The sequence below is a fragment of the Humulus lupulus genome, chromosome 3, assembly GCF_963169125.1.
Source record: "Humulus lupulus chromosome 3, drHumLupu1.1, whole genome shotgun sequence".
NCBI classification, from domain to species: Eukaryota; Viridiplantae; Streptophyta; class Magnoliopsida; order Rosales; family Cannabaceae; genus Humulus; species Humulus lupulus.
Genome location: NC_084795.1, coordinates 58785683 through 58807201, shown reverse-complemented (window position 1 = coordinate 58807201; position 21519 = coordinate 58785683). Strand labels below are relative to the sequence as shown.

The following is a 21519-nucleotide window of genomic DNA, read 5'->3' as shown; positions in this document are numbered from 1 at the left end:
CAATTCTAGGAAAAATTAGAAGCTTATTAGCTGGATAATTTAGTTTGGAAACGACTCAATCGGAGGTAATCCGAGTTTTAAGTTTTAAGTTTTTGAGTTTTTAAGCTTCGATTGGATTTTATGTTTTGATGAGTTTTTCGATGATTTGAAGCTTGGGTTTTATTTGTGTTGGATAATTAGGATGTTTGGGAACTTTGATTTTGGGATTTGTAGATGTTTGGATAGGTTTTTGGAAGGATTTTAAATGAAGAAAACGAAGGATTTTGGTTGGTTTGTGGACGGGCCGTGGCCCAGGCTTGATGAAGAGGATGAGGTTGGTCGATGGCTAGGTAGGGTCGCAGTGCAAGGATGGTGTGCAAATATTTACCAATCATCAATTAGATACTCAGCAGACCACATTGTACACATAATCAATGATATCAATCTGGAAACTAATAACCAATCATCCATATAATAAACATGCCATAATCATCAGATTAACAAAAGTAAACATATCATACAATATCCAGGGTCAACGCCCTTAGGCTGCACCCTCTGTTTATCCCATTGACTCCAGCTCGCTTAGGCCAAGCTCAATGATTATATAATTAACCTCAGCCACTAGTGGCAAAGTCGCATCCTGTGCACAAATATTAATTTTGGCACTCTTAGGCCATTTATCTCAAGTCCCCATGGCATAATACCATCATATGACATCACATACAAGTATAGGGAACTCTTAGTCCCAATATAACCACATAATCGGGTGCAGTTTTCTTACCTTTGATTCTGAGCGGAGGAGATGAACTGTTTCCAAGCACGGTCTTTAGCGTTGAGCCTCAATGATAAACAAAAATACCCTTTGAGACCTCAATTTCTAATAAACCAGGTAGTAGAAATTGTATCGAGCACCTAGGATCAAACCCACGAGCCCTTACAATACTTAGAATTCTTCCAAGACCAAACCTCCCAGGCGGGTCGTGACATGGCTCAGCAAGTCGCGACTTGCCCCAAGTCAGAGAGCAAGCTCCCATGCAAAAGGGGAGGCGGGTCGTGACTTGGCCAGGAAAGTCGTGGCACGCCCCCGAATCAAAGAGCACCCAAGCTAGACGAGCCACACGCGCTGCGGTGCCCACTGCCTAGATCACGGAGCGCCCCCTTCGACCTAGAAAATTTTGGGTTTTCTCCTCTTTCTCCCAGCCAAGAACTCCAAAGCTAAGCCCAAAATTTCCTTAACCAACCTCCCTAAATCAAACTAAACCGACTAAAGAACTTGGACCCATAAACACATATTTTCATTCACTAAAGAAATTTGGTTTTTAGTCGTGGGAACTTAACTCTAAGGGCTTGGGATTGATCATACTACCCAATTGGGTGGGATTCGACATCCCGGAGGCTTGGGTTGGGTTTGGAAGTATTTATTTACTCATTTTGATGAGGATTTATATTATGGTTGTGACTAGGTTGTCAATAGGGGCTTGGAAACAGGATTGTGATTGTGGCTTGTTTATTGGTAACTTGTGCTTGGACCAAAGGTAAGGAAACTTCACCCAGTATGAGACATGCATGGTTATTGATGAGGCATGTTGAGTGCTCTATATATAAATATAAATTGCATTGTAAATGCATAGCAGCATATGTCACTTGGGCATGGCTTGAATATTGAATATGAGATCATAACTTGAGTCTCTGTAAATGTGCATGATCATAAATATTCTAGTGAATGTTTAGTAAGCATGTTGAATGCCTTATATTTTGATATTTGACATATGATATACACCTGAGTGCATTGCTTACTTCTGAGTGGAGCTGACTCCATAGTCAGAAATAGCAATGGTATCAGTATTGATTGTGAAGTTGTGACTTATTAGTCAAGTTTGGCAGTAGTACTGAGCACTGGTCGTATGAAATTGACCCATGACTCAAGAACAGTATTAGCGTGTTTAACGCAAGTTGAAAAGATTAGATCTAATCGAAATAAGAATGAAATGCTTGACTGACCTTAAGTTCGATGAAAACAAAAGCGCTTGTCTAGCCTAAAAGCTAGTCACTTAGAGCCAGAGCCAAAAGGCTTAGGTGACCGTAATGTGACATGGCTTAGGGTGCGGAGCCCAAGTTTGTGACTTATTAGTTACTTATCTAGTTAAAGTTCGTGACTTATTAGTTACTTATCTGGTTCAAGTTCGTGACTCATTAGTTACTTATCTGGTTCAAGTTCAGCATGATTACCAGAATCATTATTGATATTCACTTATCTGAATGGGTTGCAAGCCCCAGCATGATTACCAGAATCATTATTGATATTCAGTTAGGATTGACTTGATAGTCATCCATATAGGAGGGCAGGGCTCACAATTATTTACTTGGACTTACTAGCATGCTTGAATAAGGCTATTATTGCTAGGCATGCTTATTATGATTCAGTGACATGTTATCACCTGTTCATGAGCATATTAAGTTTTCTTGCTGAGCCTCGGCTCTCGGGTGCTATGTGGTGCAGGTAAAGGCAAAAGAAAGCTGAATTATCCTTGAGTTGGAATGTATAGGTGGATGATGTGTACATATGTGGCTGCTCGATTCCACGGGCTGCCAACTTGACTCCTCGAACTAACGGAACATGCGACACATGTTAGCACTCTCAGCTAGCAAGTCAGCCTAAAATTCATACATGCGTCTTCAATTCTCTCTTTAGATCTTCCCTTGTTGCTATGGTGCATCTGTCGTTCTGAATGTCATCATACTTCGTCCTCCACAACACTTTGGCATCTGCAGACAAGTACATTGTTGCCATGGAGACCTTGCCATCTTCTAATTCAGCTCTCACAGCTCTGAAGTAATGCTTCATATTAAAGAGGAAGTTCTCTAAGTCCTTTGCGTCTCTAGCCCCGCCGTAGGGCCTCGGCTCAGGCACCTTTACCCTTCCGTATTCCATGCCAATGGGTCCAGTTGCAGGCTAATTCCCAACCGCCCTCATGGTAAGGTTCAACTTAGTGTTCATCTCCAACATCTTGTCCTTCAATGCCTCAAATGACCCTCTACAATTCTCTACAAGGTCATTTAGTGTTTCTTGTAGGTCTTTCACTGCTCGTTCCACTGCCTCAATATGTTCCTCCCTCTGAGGACTATTGGATATCCATGAATGGTTCTCGTTTCGCTCGATTGCAATTATGTGGGCTAGTAAATTGGTCGTATCTCGCTCCAACATAGCCACGCGGTTTTGTGTGTTGTTCGTTTCTAGTTCTAGCCTAATAGAGCTAAGATCTATGACCCTCTCGTCCTAGCCATCTAGCTCTCCAACGCGCCTCTCAAGCGCTCCAATCCTTTGAGTGTTGCTCACCATCATGCAGGGTCACCAAGCTTCCTTTAACATGGCTTTGATACCAACTGTCACGGGCCGCCAACTTGACTCTTGGAATTGACGGAACGTGCGGAACTTGTTAGCACTCTCAGCTAGCAAGTCAGCCTAAAATTCACACCTGCGGCAAACAAACCCAACGGTTAGCCACAATATAAGTCTCGCACATGTAAGTGCAATGACGAAGGTGAGCAAGAACAAAGAAAGCCATCCAAAGGCAACATCCCATACAAAAATTAGAGCATACAACATAGGCAAGTGGCACACGATGGCCTAACAAAGGTAGCAAACAAGCAAGACATAGACCATAAAATAAACATACACAAAAGGACATGGATAACATCTTTTTATTCATATAAGGCCTTGATAGGGCAAGGGAGTACACAACTTAAGCCCCTATCTGCTGGTGGCCATGGTACTTCTCTAAGTCACCAGGTTACCTCCCCCTCATGAGCATTATAAGAAAATAAAGTCTTCCCAGAAACATATATTCTCCTAGGAGACATATGCATAATTACAAGAATGACATCCCCTACCCTTGAGGTTACTTGGTGCAAGACTTGATTAATGATCAAGCACCAAGGCATGCTCATACATACAAAATGGTGCCCCTAGAGGTGTGCCATGTCCCAGCACGTCACACTCGACCACCATGACAGAGGGTTTAAATAGGAACTAGGGTAAAACCCTATTTTGGCGCTTGGGTCAACTAGTTGTAAATATTTTTATTGTAACTAACCTTTAAAATATATTTTGGGATCCCAATGTATACAGTAAACGTTTTAGTGAAGCGTTGTATTGTTGACCAAAATTTTTGATCCCTAAACTGCTAATCACACTTAGTTACATTATTATGACAAAATGGCTCGGTTAGCGAATTTAGAATTATTTAAAATACACAACGTAATGGTCCCTAGGTAGTAGGGTGTTACAAAGTACTTCTTCCATAACTCCATGGTAGTTCACTCATTCCTTACTTGGCACCATTACACCACAATTTTGTGTTTTATGCTTCACATCACGACCATGAATCACAAATTTGACACTCATTCACTATCATTCCTCGATAAGAGAACTGTTAGGAAAACTTATACATGATCCTTATTTATTTTCATGTAGATCTAATATTAAACAAATTAATATGAGATAACCTAGAACATGTTCCTAAAATTGAATTCAAAGAGAAATATTGATAAGAATACTTACATTATACGTAGCGGAATGATGAGTCCTTCCTTCAATTTCTTTAACCCTTGTATCATTTTTGTCGCAGAGTATTATCAAGAAACTGAACCAATCTTCAATTATCTTCACAGTCTTCCAAAGTATCCTTAGAATTGCCTAGACTAGAGTGGGAAATTCTCAACACATGAGATAGATACAAATAGAAGAAGAGAAAAAAACAATAAGGCTTAGAAAATGACTTATGTTTAGAGAGAATCTAAAACCTATTAGAAATTTGTGTTTCAACTTGTGTTTTTGACTTTTGAACTTAAGATTTCAACTCTCTCTTAGCATTCCTTTTATAGACTCATTTAGGCCATTTAATTTAATTAAAAATCAATAAAATAATAGTCAATTAATAGCCCTAAGTCGAAATTATCATGGACTTTAGGCCCGTGAAATTTCTCATTTGATTATAAGCCCATTGGACTTAAAATCAAGGTCTGTATTATTTTCTTTTGATTTAATTAATTAAATAATTATTTAAATCCTTTATCAAATTAATTATTTATAATTGGAATATTGATTTAAACTTATTTATTAATTAATAAATATGCCCTAATTTCTATTTTCTTCTCTTAATTATATAACTTTGTGAAAACCATCCAAAATTTACCTAGTCAACTTTGATAATTCTAATTGATAATTAATTAAAATAATTAATTGAGATTGTCTTGATGATTTTATCCAAGGTACAGTGGGGACTATGGGCCTATGAAATTAAGCTCCATTAAGTTATCATAAATCTAACAAATAAATTTACTAACTTATTAATTCCTCGTGACTTCACTAAAGACTCGGAATTGCACTCTTGAATTCATAGAACGCTCTACAAAAAATATATATACGCTATTAATTATCCTTTGTTACAACCATAATTGTCACTCAATCCTCTATAGACGGTCTACAATTAGATGAGACTAAAATATCGTTTTACCCCTCATTGTATTTTATCTTTAAAATACTTAGTTCATTGTAAATGATATTTCAGTAAACTAATATTAATTACTGAAATAAGATCTCTATCATTTAGCACATTGAACAAAACTAAAAGGAAACCGTCATTTTATTAGAAGCTATAGATGTTCATATCTATGATTAACACTCCCACTCAATTATATTACCGAACTCCCAAGATGTAAATATGGGCTACTCCGTAGGGTAAGCTGGTAACGAACAAGTTAAAGAACTCAAATAATACAATCAGTTAGAATACTAACCACTCAGAATTGAGATTGAATTGACCTATGGTCAACTATATGATATGACTAGAATAGATAATAATGGTATGTATACTTATCCTATCAACTGTCAATATCAGTGCAGTCTGATGTAACAAATACATCCGATCTGATCTATTTTGCTAATGTTCTGGAAAGAATATAACACTACAATGTGTAAGTAGATCATATCGTAGATTGTCAAGTTTGTGTAAATCCTGTACACTGACTAATCTTAAGACTAACTTATTTTTTAACATATAATCATATTTATATTCCACTATGATTACGTCACTATAAATACGATTAGCTATATGCTCGGGATTTATTAGAAGTTTATATTAAACAAATAATCATGAAAAAAAAAACATGTGAGCAAAGTGATTGACCAAGTCAAAAAAAGATCTCTATTCTTTTATTGATAATAAAATGAGATTACAAAGAATTTAGGTTTTAATTAGGGCATAAAACCCCAACAAAAACACGGTGCCGCTTGATTTGTTTATGAGAGCATACAATTCATTATGCACTTCAGTAGGTGTTGACTTACTCAAACCGTTCACCTATCAACATTGACTTTGAAAGTTGGTTTTGGATTAATTAAGTGGGGTTCGGAAAACAATAGACTAATATACTTACTCGTTCTTTGAACCACTGAGAAAACTCAACTTCTGTATAGGTTCCTAAATATCAAGTAAACTAAAAGCCATTTATAACTTAAACTTCTTACCCCAAAAAAATCTTCTACTGAGCCGAAAGAACAATCAATGAAAACCCAACAATAAAAAGCTCAAAATCTAAGTCGTCGAAACAGTAGAAAAAAAATCCAAGCCTAATAATACAAAACCAATATAAATACTAAAAATTAATGATATAAAATTTTCAAAAACAACAACAACGAAATTATCATTCATAAACTTTTATTCACATTAGATGGTAAACAATGGCCTTATGAACAACTTAAACCATGAAGTAAAAATAAATTACTTACCCTAAAACTATAGAACAATCATGCACATGCACGACGTAAGACCCCTTACATGCACATGAACAATCACACTTTTAGTCAAACGAACACCAACATTTGTTTATAATATATGGATTATAATAAAAAATAAAAACAAGGAAATTATGGACAGGGAAAGACTAAGATGAGAGAAGAGAGAGTATTTGTTACCTTTCATGTTTTGATTTGGGTTTGTGTGTAAAGAGAAATAGAGTACAAATGGAATATTTTTTTTCTTTTTCATTTTAGTAGTGTATCTGATTGTGTGCAAGGAAAAGTCATTTAGCTACCCCTACACCCCAGCCTGGTAGGAGGCGAAACAACATCGGGGTCCTAATCATTAATTATATATATATATGATTAAATTTATTATCAAATTTAATAATTTACAACCCCATTTAAAAATATTAAAATGAACCATTTATTCTTTATTATGAATATATACTGTCCATAATGGTCACGTTTAGAAAATAAAATCAGATTTGATTGAAAAATATATAAGAAAATACGTAGAAAAATAAATGAGTTAATTATTTACCAATAATAAAGTAAAAATAAATAAATTATATAAGGTTGTATTTCTTTTTACCAAAAAAATAGAGAATTATATAGAATGTTAAAATTAAAAAATATAATTAAGTTATTACAAAATAATCTAACTTGTTAGATTAATTTTTAAATACCACCAATTTTATAACAAAATCAGAGGATAGAATTATCATATCCTATCAAATTTATTCTACTGCCAAACGGTAGTATTTATATATAAAAAATAATAAAAAAAAAATTAAGAATAAGAGAAGACACGGGTTGTGATAGTACTGATAGGTGGCAATTTGTAATTGGAAAGAGAAGAGAGAGATCACGTGCGTTTGATTTATATAAACAAAGGGTAAGGGAAACCCATTTCTCTCCAAGCTTTCATTTCTCGGTTTTCTTGATCTGCCCTTTATATCAGTAGACCTAGCTAGTGCTACAGTAGTAGACTTGTGTACAAATTAAGATGGCAAATATGCAAGAAAATCTCTTTGGTAAACTAGAGACTGATGTAGAAATCAAGGCTTCTGCCGCTAAATTCCATGACATCTACAAGCACAGACCACATCACATCTCAAATCATTCCACTGACAAAATTAAAGGTGTTGATATTCACGAAGGTGAATGGGGGACTGTTGGCTCAGTTATCTCCTGGAATTATGTTCATGGTAAGAGATCTAATCTCATGCTATATAATTTCACAGTACAATAAAATAACATGGGTTAATAGATGTATTATAAATACTTTGAATCCACAACGATCTCTAATAATTGATTATTTATTATATGTGTGAATATATTTAATTAACGTGTAGATGGGAAAGAAAGAGTAGCAAAGGAAATAGTTGAGGCAATAGATGATGAAAACAATTCAATCACTTTTAGAGTGATCGAAGGAGACCTTATGCAGCACTTCAAAAGTTTCAAACTGACTATTCAGGCTAACTGCAAAGCTGAGGGTGAGGATGGTTGCATAGTGCACTGGACTCTGGAGTACGAGAAGCGCCATGGAGAAATCATAGATCCTCATACCTTGCTCCAGTTAGTAGCTGATGTCTCCAAGGATCTTGAATCTCATCTGCTCGAGGACTACACTACAAGAAACCAGTTCTTTGCCGGCGTAATTCGTAATTGCGCCGGCAAAAATCACTTTCACCGGCGCAATTCATGAATTGCGCCGGCAAAAATCAAACCCTATGCCGGCACAATTTAACGCCGGAAAAGATGACTTTTGCCGGCGCAAGTCGGGGTTGCGCCGGCAAAAGTAATGCCAGATTTTTCAAAATAAGCGTACAAACTTTTGCCGGCGCCTTTCACCTAACGCGCCGGCAAAAGTCAACGTGTTTTTAAATTGTTACACGTTTGAAATAAAAAGTAGGTGGGCTTACTTTTGCCGGCGCGTTTCGTTGCGCCGGCAAAAGTGAAAAAACGCGCCGGCAAAAGTCGAGATAATTAAAACGGCATCGTTTTACTTTAGGGTTTACTTAAACACTTTTGCCGGCGCATTTTTAGACTTTTGCCGGCGCAACGAAACGCGCCGGCAAAAGTCTTAACGATATATCTCAGCCGCAGCCTCCTTCTTCCCCATTTCTGTTCTGAGTTTGTAAGCAAAGCTCTCTCTCTCTCCTCTGTGATAGTCTCCGACCACCGGTGTCCCATAATCCCACGCCGTGGCTCAAGTTATATATTGAAGCATCTCTCAAGGTTAGTAAAATGAGAAATTTTTTAACATTTTTGGATTTTTTTCTCAATATTATGTTTTGTAATTGTATTTTTTTTTTGTTATTCTCTCCCTATGAACAGGTGTGTTGTAACTCTCTCGGTGAAACAAATGCAAAGGTTAGTTTATATATATATTTATATATGTTTATATATATTTCGGTTTATATATATATATTTATATATGATTATATATATATGTATATATTTATATATATGTATATATTTATATATATTAGTTATATCTGAATATATATATATATATTAGTTATATCTGAATATATATATACTTAAATTTGGTTTTTTTTTTTTTATATATCTGTATATATGTTTGTATATGGATATATGTTTATGTATTTCTGTAAATGGGTGTGTATATATGTTTATTTAATGTTAAATTTTTGTAGAAATTGATTAATATAAATGTATGTGTGTGATATTTGTTATTATAATTATATTTTTCTGTTTATAAAATAAATAAATGTGTAGTTTTAAAAAAATGATATTAATAATGAAAAAGAAAATATAATTTTAGTATTTATTAAAAAAAATTTGATTTGAGAATGTATATTTTTTTAATTTTAATGCTTAATATGTATATTAAAAAATAGATTAGATTATGTATATTAAAAAAAAATATATTATATTTTTTATATTAAATATTATTTGTTTATAAATATTTACTAAATAAATTGTTTTGATGTTACTGATATAGAAAGATTTGATATATGTTATTAATCTTGGTTTATGTTGTGCATGTTATGAGAATGTTCTGTATATTGCTCTGGGACTATTCTGGTTATATATGTGTTTAATTTGTAGGTTTTTAAATTTTTGGGATAGTTTGAAATATAGTCGTTATGCTGCCCAATTTTTGTTGGAGTTAGTAAAATTAATAAAAGTTTAATAATTAATTAAATAAATATTTAAGTATAATTAAAAATTCATCAAAAAAATAATTTTTAACTATAATTTAAATAAAATAAAATTACCAATCATAATAATTAATAATTAATAATTAATTTTAACATTAATATTAGATGTTTTGTAATTGAAAAAGTTAAAAATATAAATGATTTAATAAAATATAAATATAATAAAATTATTATTGATTAAGTAAATAATCCAATACAAATTAAAGAATTTAATAAAAAATTACAAAATGGAGATTAATGTATAATTAAATTAATTTTAAATTAAAAGTAATAAATAAGTAAATGTTAAAGTAGACTAGTCAACGGACACGTGGCAGTACATGATTGATAAAATTTGTTATTATTCTTAAAATATTTTTTAATTTAACAAAAAAATAAAATTTACATTTTTTAAAAAAAAATTCAAAATTTTTTTCAACTTAAGATTAAGTATGAAAAATACATTTTTTTTTAAATTTAATTTTATATTGTTAATATCCTCAAAATTTTTAATTTATTATTATTAAAATCTTCCTATTTATCATTTTGTCTACTCGTTTTCAATTAAAGATTAAGTAATTTTGTTTAAAATCTAAGCAATAATTTAAGATTAAATATTTTTTTTACTTAATCCTAAATAATTGATTAAAAGCAGCAAATTTGATTTTTTTTTTGTAAAAAATGAAAAAAAAAATTATTTTTTGTTACCTTTAAATTGGAAAACAATAAATTGGATTTTTTAAAAAAAATAAAAAATATAAAATGTTTTTTTTTATGAAAAATTATTTAAAATAATAATAATAATAATGTGTACCAATCATGTGGTGTCACGTGTCATTTAAGTGTTAGTAAGTTGTAAGTTTGAGTAATTTAGCCGGAAATATCTCTATAAATAATTATTTTTGCCAGAGATAGGATATTATTATCAGTTAGTGATAATTAGGGAGACAAACAGTCATGAAATACTTTGACTATCATTTCCCTTATTTTAAGACAATTATTAATATTTTCTTAATTATTTCGCTTAAAGATGGCAAGCGACAGAAGCTGGATGAGTGCGAGGAATCGTTGGTCTCTGGAGTATAGAAATGGTGTTAAGGAGTTCTTCGATATCGCCAAAAATCAGTTGAACGATCGGGGTTTGGTTCGCTGTCCGTGCAAGAAATGTGGGAATGTTAAGTTCCAGCCTATAAATGCAATTTCGATGCATTTATTCAACAATGGCATCGTACAGTCCTACAAAGTGTGGCATTACCATGGAGAGGCGCTGCCGTCGCCACCAGCTGTGGTACGAGATCATGATAGAGATGAGATAGCGGATATCCTGGAGGATGTTTACGCTGAAGATGACGTTCCCCATGGAAACTATAATGATCCTCCCCAAGATGATCCTCAACATCGCGACAAGTATGACAATTTATTTAAGGAGATGTCAAGTGAACTGTACCCGGGTTGCCGAAAGTATTCCGCGTTGAACTTCTTGGTGAAGCTGATGCATCTCAAAGTAATTAACAAGTGCAGCAATCATTACTTTGATGGTTTGCTGGAATTGTTAGTCGACGCTATGCCTGACGGAACAATTTTACCTAAGTCTAACTATGAGGCGAAGGCAAAGTTGCGGAGTATTGGATTGGGATATGAGTCCATCGATGCTTGCAAGCATGACTGTGCACTGTTTTGGAAGGAGAATGCGAATTTGGAATTCTGTCCGGTTTGTGGTGAGTGTCGCTGGCAAGATAATCGTGGGAACGGGAAGAAAGTGGCCCATAAGGTCATGCGGTACTTTCCGTTGACGCCGAGATTGAAAAGGCTGTACAGTTCCAGATATACTGCAGAGGATATGAGATGGCACTATTCTAAAAGGCCAAGGGAAGATGGTGTGATGAGGCACCCCGCTGACAGTAAGGCGTGGAAGCACCTTGATGAGTTGTACCCATCTTTCGCAGCCGAACCTCGAAATGTTAGGCTTGGGTTGGCTACAGATGGTTTCAATCCTTTTGGGAACATGAGCAACTCTTACAGCATGTGGCCTGTAATACTTGTCCCATACAACTTGCCGCCGTGGAAGTGCATGAAACCACAGTCATTAATGTTGTCTATTCTTATTCCAGGTCCTTCTTCACCTGGAAAAGATATCGATGTCTATATGAGACCTTTGGTTGACGAGTTGAAGGAGTTATGGATGAATGGTGTCGAGACAAGAGATGCATACAATAGTACATTGTTCAATATGCGTGCAGCAGTCTTGTGGACCATTAACGACTACCCAGCTTATGCTATGATGTCTGGGTGGAGCACAAAAGGGTACAAGGCGTGTCCCACATGCAATGAAGAAACTCCCTCTGTAGGGATTAGAAGTAAGATTGCATACATTGGCCATAGGAGATTTCTTGATATGGATCATGAATGGAGGAGCAAACGAGCACTATTCGACGGTAACAGGGAACTCAGGCCACCACCGAAACATTACTCCGGTGATGATGTTTTGAAGCAATTAGAGAATTTGCTGATTAGACATCCTGGGAAACACAAAGAATTTGGTGGTGTGAAACGCAAAAGGGCTCCGATTGAACTTAATTGGTCGAAGAAGAGCATATTTTTCGAGCTTGATTATTGGAAGGAGTTATTGTTGAGGCATAATTTGGACGTAATGCACATTGAGAAGAATGTTTGCGACAGTGTCTTGGGAACTTTGTTGAACTTAGAGGGAAAATCTAAAGACACTGACAAGGCAAGACTTGATCTAGCAGACATGAAAATTAGGGAAAAACTCCACCTCCGCAAAGAGGGAAACAAGTGGAAGAAACCGCACGCCAGTTACACCCTCAGTGTCCCGGAGCGTCGAGTTTTCTGTGAATTTGTGAAGTCAGTTGAATTCCCGGACGGTTTTGCTGCAAACCTTTCGAAGAATGTCAATGTCAATGATGGCAAGATAACTGGGTTGAAATCACATGATTGCCACGTGTTGTTTCAGCAGTTGTTGCCCGCCGCACTTAGGTCGTTTTTGGTTCCGGAAGTTCGGAAGCCAATTATTGAGTTGTGCGGTTTTTTCAAAAAACTTTGTGCACGGACTTTGAATGTGAAAGACCTTGAGAAGATGGAGACAGACATTATCACCATTTTATGCAAGTTGGAAATGATATTTCCTCCAGCATTTTTCGATATTATGGTGCATTTGGTTTTGCACCTTCCGAAAGAGGCAATTCTTGGCGGTCCCGTGCACTTTAGGTGGATGTATCCCATTGAACGTTCGATGGGAGTTTATAAACAATATGTAAGAAATCGTGCACGTCCTGAAGGTTCAATCGCAGAAGCTTACGTGGTGAATGAGGCTTTAACCTTTTGCTCAATGTACCTGCGGGGGGTTGAGACTCGATTCAATCGACCTGAGAGGAATGACGATCGCGTTGAATCCCAACCAAATCGGGAATATTCTATTTATAAGGCTGTTGGTCGTCCATTTGGTAAGAAATCAAATATGCTCCTCAATCCGCAGTTAAAGCAAAAGGCTGAGTGGTATATCTTGAACAATTGTGCCGAAATTAAGGAGTACCTTAGGTGTGTTTTCTAGTATTTTTTCAATAATGATGTTTGGTTTATATACCGAGTAAATGCCAAAATCATAGTTTTTTTGTTCATTTGTAGTGAGCATATGGATGAATTAAGAAGACGGGGGGGCTTGAATCTTGAAGTTCAACAAAAAACTGATTTTCCTCAGTGGTTCAAAGAAAGAGTATGTATATTAGTCAATTCTTTTCTGAAACCCCAATTAGTCAATCCAAAACTAACTTTCAATGTTAATGTTGATAGGTGAACGGTTTGCATGAGTCAACACCTACTGAAGTGAATAATGAATTGTATGCTCTCGCAAACAAATCAAGCGGCACCGTGTATTCATATCCAGGGATGATAGTGAATGGTGTGAAATTTGTGACTCGTGGTCGTGATATGAAGCTTAAAACACAAAATTGCGGTGTAATGGTGCCAAGTGAGGAAGGAGTGAACTACTATGGAGTTTTGGAAGAAGTAATTGAATTGTCCTACTTGATGGGTTACAGTGTTGTCCTATTCAAGTGTAGATGGTTCAATACAAGTAGAATTAAAGTGGAATCCAATTTTACGAGCGTATATGTGAAAGAAGAATGTTATAAAGATGATCCTTTCGTTCTCGCATCTCAAGCGAAGTTGGTGTATTATCTTCGAGATGTGAAAAATGGGGATGATTGGAGGCTCGTTAATGAATACATTCCAAGGAATGTATGGGATTTCACAAATTCCGATGTTGATGATACTGAGACCACAAATGATATACCAATATTGCAAGAAGTTAATTCTTCTTCATTTCAGTTGTGGGTAGAACTTCCAATTTTTGATAATCTTCAGTATGATCGGGTTGATGTCAATGCCACTGAAGTGCACAACGTTGATGATTTGGTTGGCGAAGGTTCAGATGAATTTGTTGTCGATGATGAAGTTGAATTTGAAGACGACACGTTGGTCGAGTATGAAGACGATGAGGATGACGATAATGTTCTAGTCGATAGTGATAGTGATAGTGATGTTCGTAATGATGTTGTAGTTAGTGATGACAAGGACAGTGATATGTAATTTAAACAAGTGTATGTAACTTTTTATTTAATTCAATGAAAAGTTTATTTATTATCATTAATTAATGATAGTATTAGATATAGGTACACATGCACCTATTGGATGCTTTGGGGATAGTCAATGTATTCATGTACTGGTACTCATTTTTTCAATATATTTGATGAAATATGTTGAAAAAATGGGTAGTCGCACATGTCTGCTTACTATCTCCAAGGGATCTATTAGGTCGGAATAGGGTAGGTTGGGAAAGACAATAAGTAATAAAATGTTAATTCAATAACAAAAAATAATAGTGATGCACCTAGTGGATGCCTTGGGGATAGACAATGTATTCATGTACTGGTACTCATTTTTTCAATATATTTGATGAAATATGTTGAAAAAATGGGTAGTCGCACATGTCTGCTTACTATCTCCAAGGGATCTACTAGGTCGGAATATGGTAGGTTGGGAAAGACAATAAGTAATAAAATGTTAATTCAATAACAAAAAATAATAGCGATGCACCTAGTGGATGCCTTGGGGATAGTCAATGTATTCATGTACTGGTACTCATTTTTTCAATATATTTGATGAAATATGTTGAAAAAATGGGTAGTCGCACATGTCTGCTTACTATCTCCAAGGAATCTATTAGGTCGGAATAGGGTAGGTTGGGAAAGACAATAAGTAATAAAATGTTAATTCAATAACAAAAAATAATAGTGATGCACTTAGTGGATGCCTTGGGGATAGACAATGTATTCATGTACTGCTACTCATTTTTTCAAAATGTTTGATGAAATATTTTGAAAAAGTGTGTAGTCGCACATGTCTGCTTACTATCTCCAAGGGATCTACTAGGTCGGAATAGGGTAGGTTAGGAAAGACAATAAGTAATAAAATGTTAATTCAATAACAAAAAATAATAGTGATGCACCTAGTGGATGTCTTGGGGATAGACAATGTATTCATGTACTGCTCCTCATTTTTTTTAAATGTTTGATAAACATTTTAAAAAACTGAGGAGAAGTACATGACTTCTTACTATCTCCAAGGGATCCACTAGGTCGGAATAGGGTAGGTTTGGAAATACCATAATGAATAAATGTTAATTTTATAACAAAAAACAATAGACATACATAATTTGAATTAGTTAATTAATGAATATTTTAATGTAGAATGGCCGAAACAAGTAATGACACAGGTGGTGGCTCCAAGAGAGGCAGGGGAGCTTATTACGGTGCCAATATCGAGAAGGAGCTGGCCATCAAAAAAGTTACTCATTTGAAAGTAGAGTTTGATAAAGAAACTGGAAAAGCTATTCAAAAGTACGGCAAGTGGTTCAACAATTCTATGGCTCGTTATTTGCGTAGCACCGTACCCCCAACTACACTAGCTTGGGAACAAGTAAAACCAGCTGATATCGAAGTTATTCGAAAGAGACTATCTGTAAGCATTCTTTAAACCTTTAATAACTCATTATTAAATATTTTGTCTATCTTCAAAATATTTTAACAAATTCCAATTTTAATTGTGATTTTAGGAAAAATTCATTTATCCAGAAGACAATCCAGTAATCAACGATGCCATGGTAAGACAAATGCAAAAACATCTGACTGATTGGCGCCACACGATGAAGAAACACTGGGTAGATGTTGGAGGAGAGGTGGACAATGAGAGAGCGAAGTCAAAACCTTTTGTGTCGATCACTTCTTCTGATTGGGCAGTTCTGTGTGATTTTTGGGTTTCTGATTCTCACCAGGTATGCCGTACATTTTACATTAATTTTTAATTATAAAATTACAATTTAGATTAATGAGTACTGTTTTCTTTTTGAAGCGTATATCGAAGAAAAATAAAGAAGCTCGAGCTAAAATGACCATACCAGGAGGACACGGTTCCAAATCCATCGTTGCCCATGTTTATGATCACGTAAATTATAATAACTTATATCCTTACATTTACGAAAATATTATAAATGTCACAATGTTTAAATAATTTGCTTTTTTAGATGGACCCATCTACTGGCCAGCTCCCGAGCATGATCGACACATTCGAGCACCTGCACAAGAAGAAGGATAAGTGGATTAGTGATGCAGCGGCGACAAAACATGTAAGTTGCATAACCTTAACTAATTTATGATCATTTAACTTTAAAAAAGTTTAGTAAATAATTAATAAATATTAATTATTAATTGTTGTTGTCAATTAGTAATTATTTATTAATTATTAATTAAATTTTTAACAATGAAATCTTTATAATCTATGTGCCAATATTTTTATGATTAATGATTGTGGACTAAGATAAAAAAAGAATGTAATTAATGTTGTCCCCGTATCAGGGAGCTTGTGGACTAAAGTAAATTTGGTCATGAAAATCCATATCTGAATCAAAAACATGTAAATATAGTTGATGTATATGTTTGGAGACGTAAATTCCTCATTAATGGAATTAACTGCACTTACCGTATATATCAACAACATCTTCATGATTTTGATTCAGATATGGATTTTCATGACCAAATTTACTTTAGCCCACTTGCTCCCTGATACGGGAACAAAATTAATTACATTCTTTTTCAGTCACTGGTCTGTAGTCATTAATGATAGGATGTTGGCAGATAGATAATAAAGTTATATTTTATATGTTGTTATATTAAAAATTTATAAGTTAGGTTTTCAAATAATGTTATATTGGAATTCGAAATACGTGCTTTTTATTGTGCAGAATGAGATGACCGAACGTCGAGCATCGCAGAGTACGGCCCCTGCATCATCTGCTGCTTCTTGTGTCGGCGATAATGTCGACGGTCATTTCCCGCCTGATATGGATATTGTCACGGATGTCCTTGGACCCCGCTCGCGTTATAAGAAAGGGTTTGGGGGGTTGCCTAGGTTGAAGGCAATTGGCGCAAAGAGGGCAGCATCTTCGTCAACTTCTCAAATGTCCGGGCAATTGCCACCTGAAGTGGACACCATTTTGCAGCAAAATCAGGACATTATGCTAGAAAATCAGAACCTAAAGAAGCATACGACTAAACTTGAGAGTCGTCAACGGCGTCAAGATCTCCTGCTCAGTGCTTTGTTGAAGCAGGTTGGTCAATTGGCTCCTGGTTTTACTGTTGACTTACCAGACCAGGATTCGGACGAGGACGATGATGCTGATGGGGGCGGGAATGATGAGGCGGCCAGTACTCATTTGTAGAACTTTTTTTCTATTTATTTAAAATTTAATTTATGAGACATTTATTTTACTAAATTACTTTTATATTTTAATGTTTGGTGGAGACAATAAATATTAATAGTTGTAATTTTTTGTTTATTTATTTATAAAATTTTAATTTTATTTTTATTTATAATTAAATAATATTACTAAAAAATTAAATAATTATTAATATATTAAAATTGAAAATTATTAATTAATATTAATATATTGAAAATAATATTAATAATTTAATACAAATTATTATTTTAAAAATACTTTTACCGGCGCAAAATTACGTCGGCAAAGAGTTTCAATCTTACCTTCACATATACACTTTTACCGGCGCAAAAATGCGCCACTAAAAAATTAAACTATTGCCGGCGCATTATTGCGCCGCTAAAAGTGTTTTCCACAATATCGTGACAGATTTTTTTACCGGCGCATTTATATTTTCACCGGCGTATTTTTTCGTCGCCAAAAAAGTCCATTGCCGGCGCATTATATTTGCGTCGGCAAAAGTGACATTAGCGACGGAGATACGACGCAATTCTTTGCCGGCGCAAAATTGCGTCGGCAAAAACTCCATAGTTTTTGCCGGCGCAAAACCATACTTTTGCCGGCGCAAATTTGCGCCGGCAAAAGTCTCCTTTTTTGTAGTGCTAGTAAATCATATGTATATATATATCTATATAGTTTTTGCTCCTATATACCTACATATATATATATATTATAATTTATAAATATTGAATAAATTGTAGGTGGGGGTAAGCTTATATGTATATATATGCTTAATTAAGGGTTCACTATCCTTGGTTTGTGTGAATTTCGGTGTGGGGATTTTCAGTTTGGAATTAATCTTGTAATAATGAGCTTTTTAAGTCTTATGATTCATATAAGTTGCTTTGTAATTCTCCTGCCATATTGATATCCCTGAAATTAAGATTTCTTTGTTCATTGACAATATAATCTATCTATATAGATAATATACATTTAAAAATTGAATAGATTGAAAAATGGGATTCAATTTCTGCCAAAATAATACTCATTTTCAAGTTTAATTCGAATAATATAGTTGTTGGAAAAAATTGAGTGAATAAGAAATTGATGTCTAAAATGGTAATGATTCACCAAAATCACTTTGATTAGAGACGATATTATCTAAATATTGTATAATTTATTCTTGTTGACCCTCAAATTGGTCAACGACACAGAGTTAGATAAACGATATAAAATGAGATAAAACAAGAAGATTTTAAAATGGAAAGCAAACGATACAAACGATTTATTGTGGTTCGGCCCCAATTTAATGGTAATGACCTACGTCCACTTTGTGTTCTTATTGATGTTGAATCCCAACATGATCAAGGAACTAGGGTTCACGAGTTTCACAAGCCTTGAGAAGATTACAACTTCGGTGAATAATCACACTATATTTTTCTCTCAGAGTACAAAGACCAAAAGTTCCAAAAGTTTCCTCCCTTGAGCCATTTGATTCTTATTTATAGGCTCAAGAAGATTACATGGGCTGATGGGCCTCAATTACCATTAAGAATCACGTATCTAGGTAATAAAAGAAATTACAATTAATGCAAATATTACAAGATTACACATCCAAAAGGAAGTAAGTGAAAGTATGTGACCAGGCTAGTCGCACATAAGCGTGATGCTTGATAAATCAATGACTTTCTGGTCGATGGTCGAACAAGATTCATTCACTTAAAGCCGTCATGTGCCTGCCACATCATCAGGAGCCATTTTTTTTGGATAAACATTTGCCTCCAAGTTTATTTTACTGCGACCAGCATAAAGTAAACTTAGACAACCGACCCTTTGTATGCCCTGTCAAATCTGTCAGAGTCGTCCATGCCTTCTCGAAAAAGGCAACCAATCATATCATTGCAGTTTCCCAAAAAGTGGTTTGACGGCTATTACAGTTACCCATGCCTCGAAAAGTCACCCCTCACGATTACCTCTGTAACCGTGCTTCGACCAATATATATAACCCCCTATATTTACCTTTAACTTTTTACTTTCTATCTATCTCTCAAGAACACTAAAGAACAGAGCCCCAAAACCCAGAAGACCCAAAAAAATCCAACGATCCACGGAGTTTCTGCCCAGTCGTTCATCGTCTCGGAAGTTTGCACTAGCATTTATCCAAGTAAGTGTCTTGAATTCCTCCGTCGTTGATATGCCATTCAATATATAACTTTTGGTTTATTTCGGACTTTGAGCTTGTGAATGTTCTTGAACAACCTCTTTGGGGTAAATGGGTACATAGGTTTGAGCATGATAGGATAAGGAAATAACACTACATGAGGCTTAGGAATCGGTTTGGGAGTTAGGATTATTAATTTAGGACGTAAAATCGAAGTAAAAATTTGATTTTTAAGCATGTAGAAAAAACTGGATTTTTTCCGCCCTTTCAGAGTCGAAAAGTTTTTCCAGAAAAACTTTTCACTTCTGCCTTTTAATCCGTTTTCCAAACTGTTTGCATAGAATTTAGAGTTTTTGTTAGAATGCTGCTGGTCGTATAAAAGCTTAGCTTTTATACATGAGCAAAGTTATTCCAACCTTTCCATTTTCTTGGTCCTTCGGCCGTAGATTCTCATGTCCCCTTCTCTGTTCACAGATTTTCATGCACGACCTGTGGGGAGGTGAGAGGTCGATCGACGACGACTTGCTCGCCCAGTTGCTCGAAGATCAGGAACAAACTTCACTGCTAATCCTGGAAATTCCTTTTTCTCATAACCCTTCAAATAGACCTTCGACCAGTTCAGCTATCATGGGTCGTGTAAAATCCACTGCTCTAAAGAAAAAGAAAACAACCACTCTTCCTGCCAAACAGCCTGCTCCACGGGCTGAAAATCCATCGACTAGCCCTCAGCATGAAAATACTTCCCAGCCAGAATTCCAAACAAAAGCCCGCCTTCGAGACGTCCTTCGACTAGAGGTCGAATGGTATGTTGCACCTCCTAGCAATATTACAGCTAGGATTGTAATGAATTACCTCAAGAAGTACAGACTTCCTGGGGTAACCCTAATCAAACAATCCATCAACCAGCGGGCAAACCTACCTGGGAGCGCCTTCAACGCCTGGTCGAGATATCATATTGAGGCAGGGGCAACCTTGCTTCTTCATCCAAATTTTTTAGGGGGTGGCCAACTATTTCGAGGTCGCTGTAGAGTCCAAGAACTTTACTTAGCTAATTGTTTAGTAGTATTATAGTATGTTTAGTGTTATCTTGGTTACTATGGATTTTTGGTTCAGACCGGGAATTATTTGGACACTCATAGTAGTACTTATAGATTTTCTAAGTTTAACCTATAGTTTAAGAATATTAAGTATAACCTAAGGTTTGATTAATGTGACTGATATTAAGGATTATATTTACTATATTATAAGGTTTAGACATCAACCAATAGGATTTTAAGCACATGTTATGAATGGTGATTAAGGATTAAAGATTTTTGAGGATTAAATATAATAAGGAGTAAAGTTTGAATGTTATAGGGTCAGTCAGCAGCTTTGAGTACGTTGAGGGCTTAGTCAAGGCTGTTTACTCCATTCAAACTTAGCTAAAAATGTGTAATTTCGTGTTTAAATATTCAGCGTGTGCCGATATATCGCAGCTATAGGGGGCGATATGTCGCAGCACGTAGATACGGAAAACACGAAACGATGCACGGTCGCCTCAGGCATACTGGCCCAGGCGATATATCGCCTACAGGGGGCGATATATCGCCTCCTTCAGCATGAATTCAAACTC

The 21519-nt window shown here is 35.3% G+C and overlaps 1 protein-coding gene and 1 long non-coding RNA gene across 2 annotated transcripts; both read left to right on the top strand.

The window, feature by feature from the left end:
• Positions 1–7684: 7684 nt before the first annotated feature.
• On the top strand, positions 7685–18657 carry LOC133822727 (MLP-like protein 43). Its single transcript, XM_062255166.1, has 3 exons — positions 7685–7989; positions 8137–8413; positions 18412–18657. Coding segments are annotated over exons 1-3 (480 nt in total). The 5' UTR covers positions 7685–7787; the 3' UTR covers positions 18413–18657.
• On the top strand, positions 8705–15919 carry LOC133822728 (uncharacterized). The gene is made up of 3 exons (XR_009888005.1): positions 8705–9025; positions 9125–9160; positions 15723–15919. It is a non-coding gene; the product is annotated as an uncharacterized LOC133822728 (long non-coding RNA).
• Positions 18658–21519: the final 2862 nt, after the last annotated feature.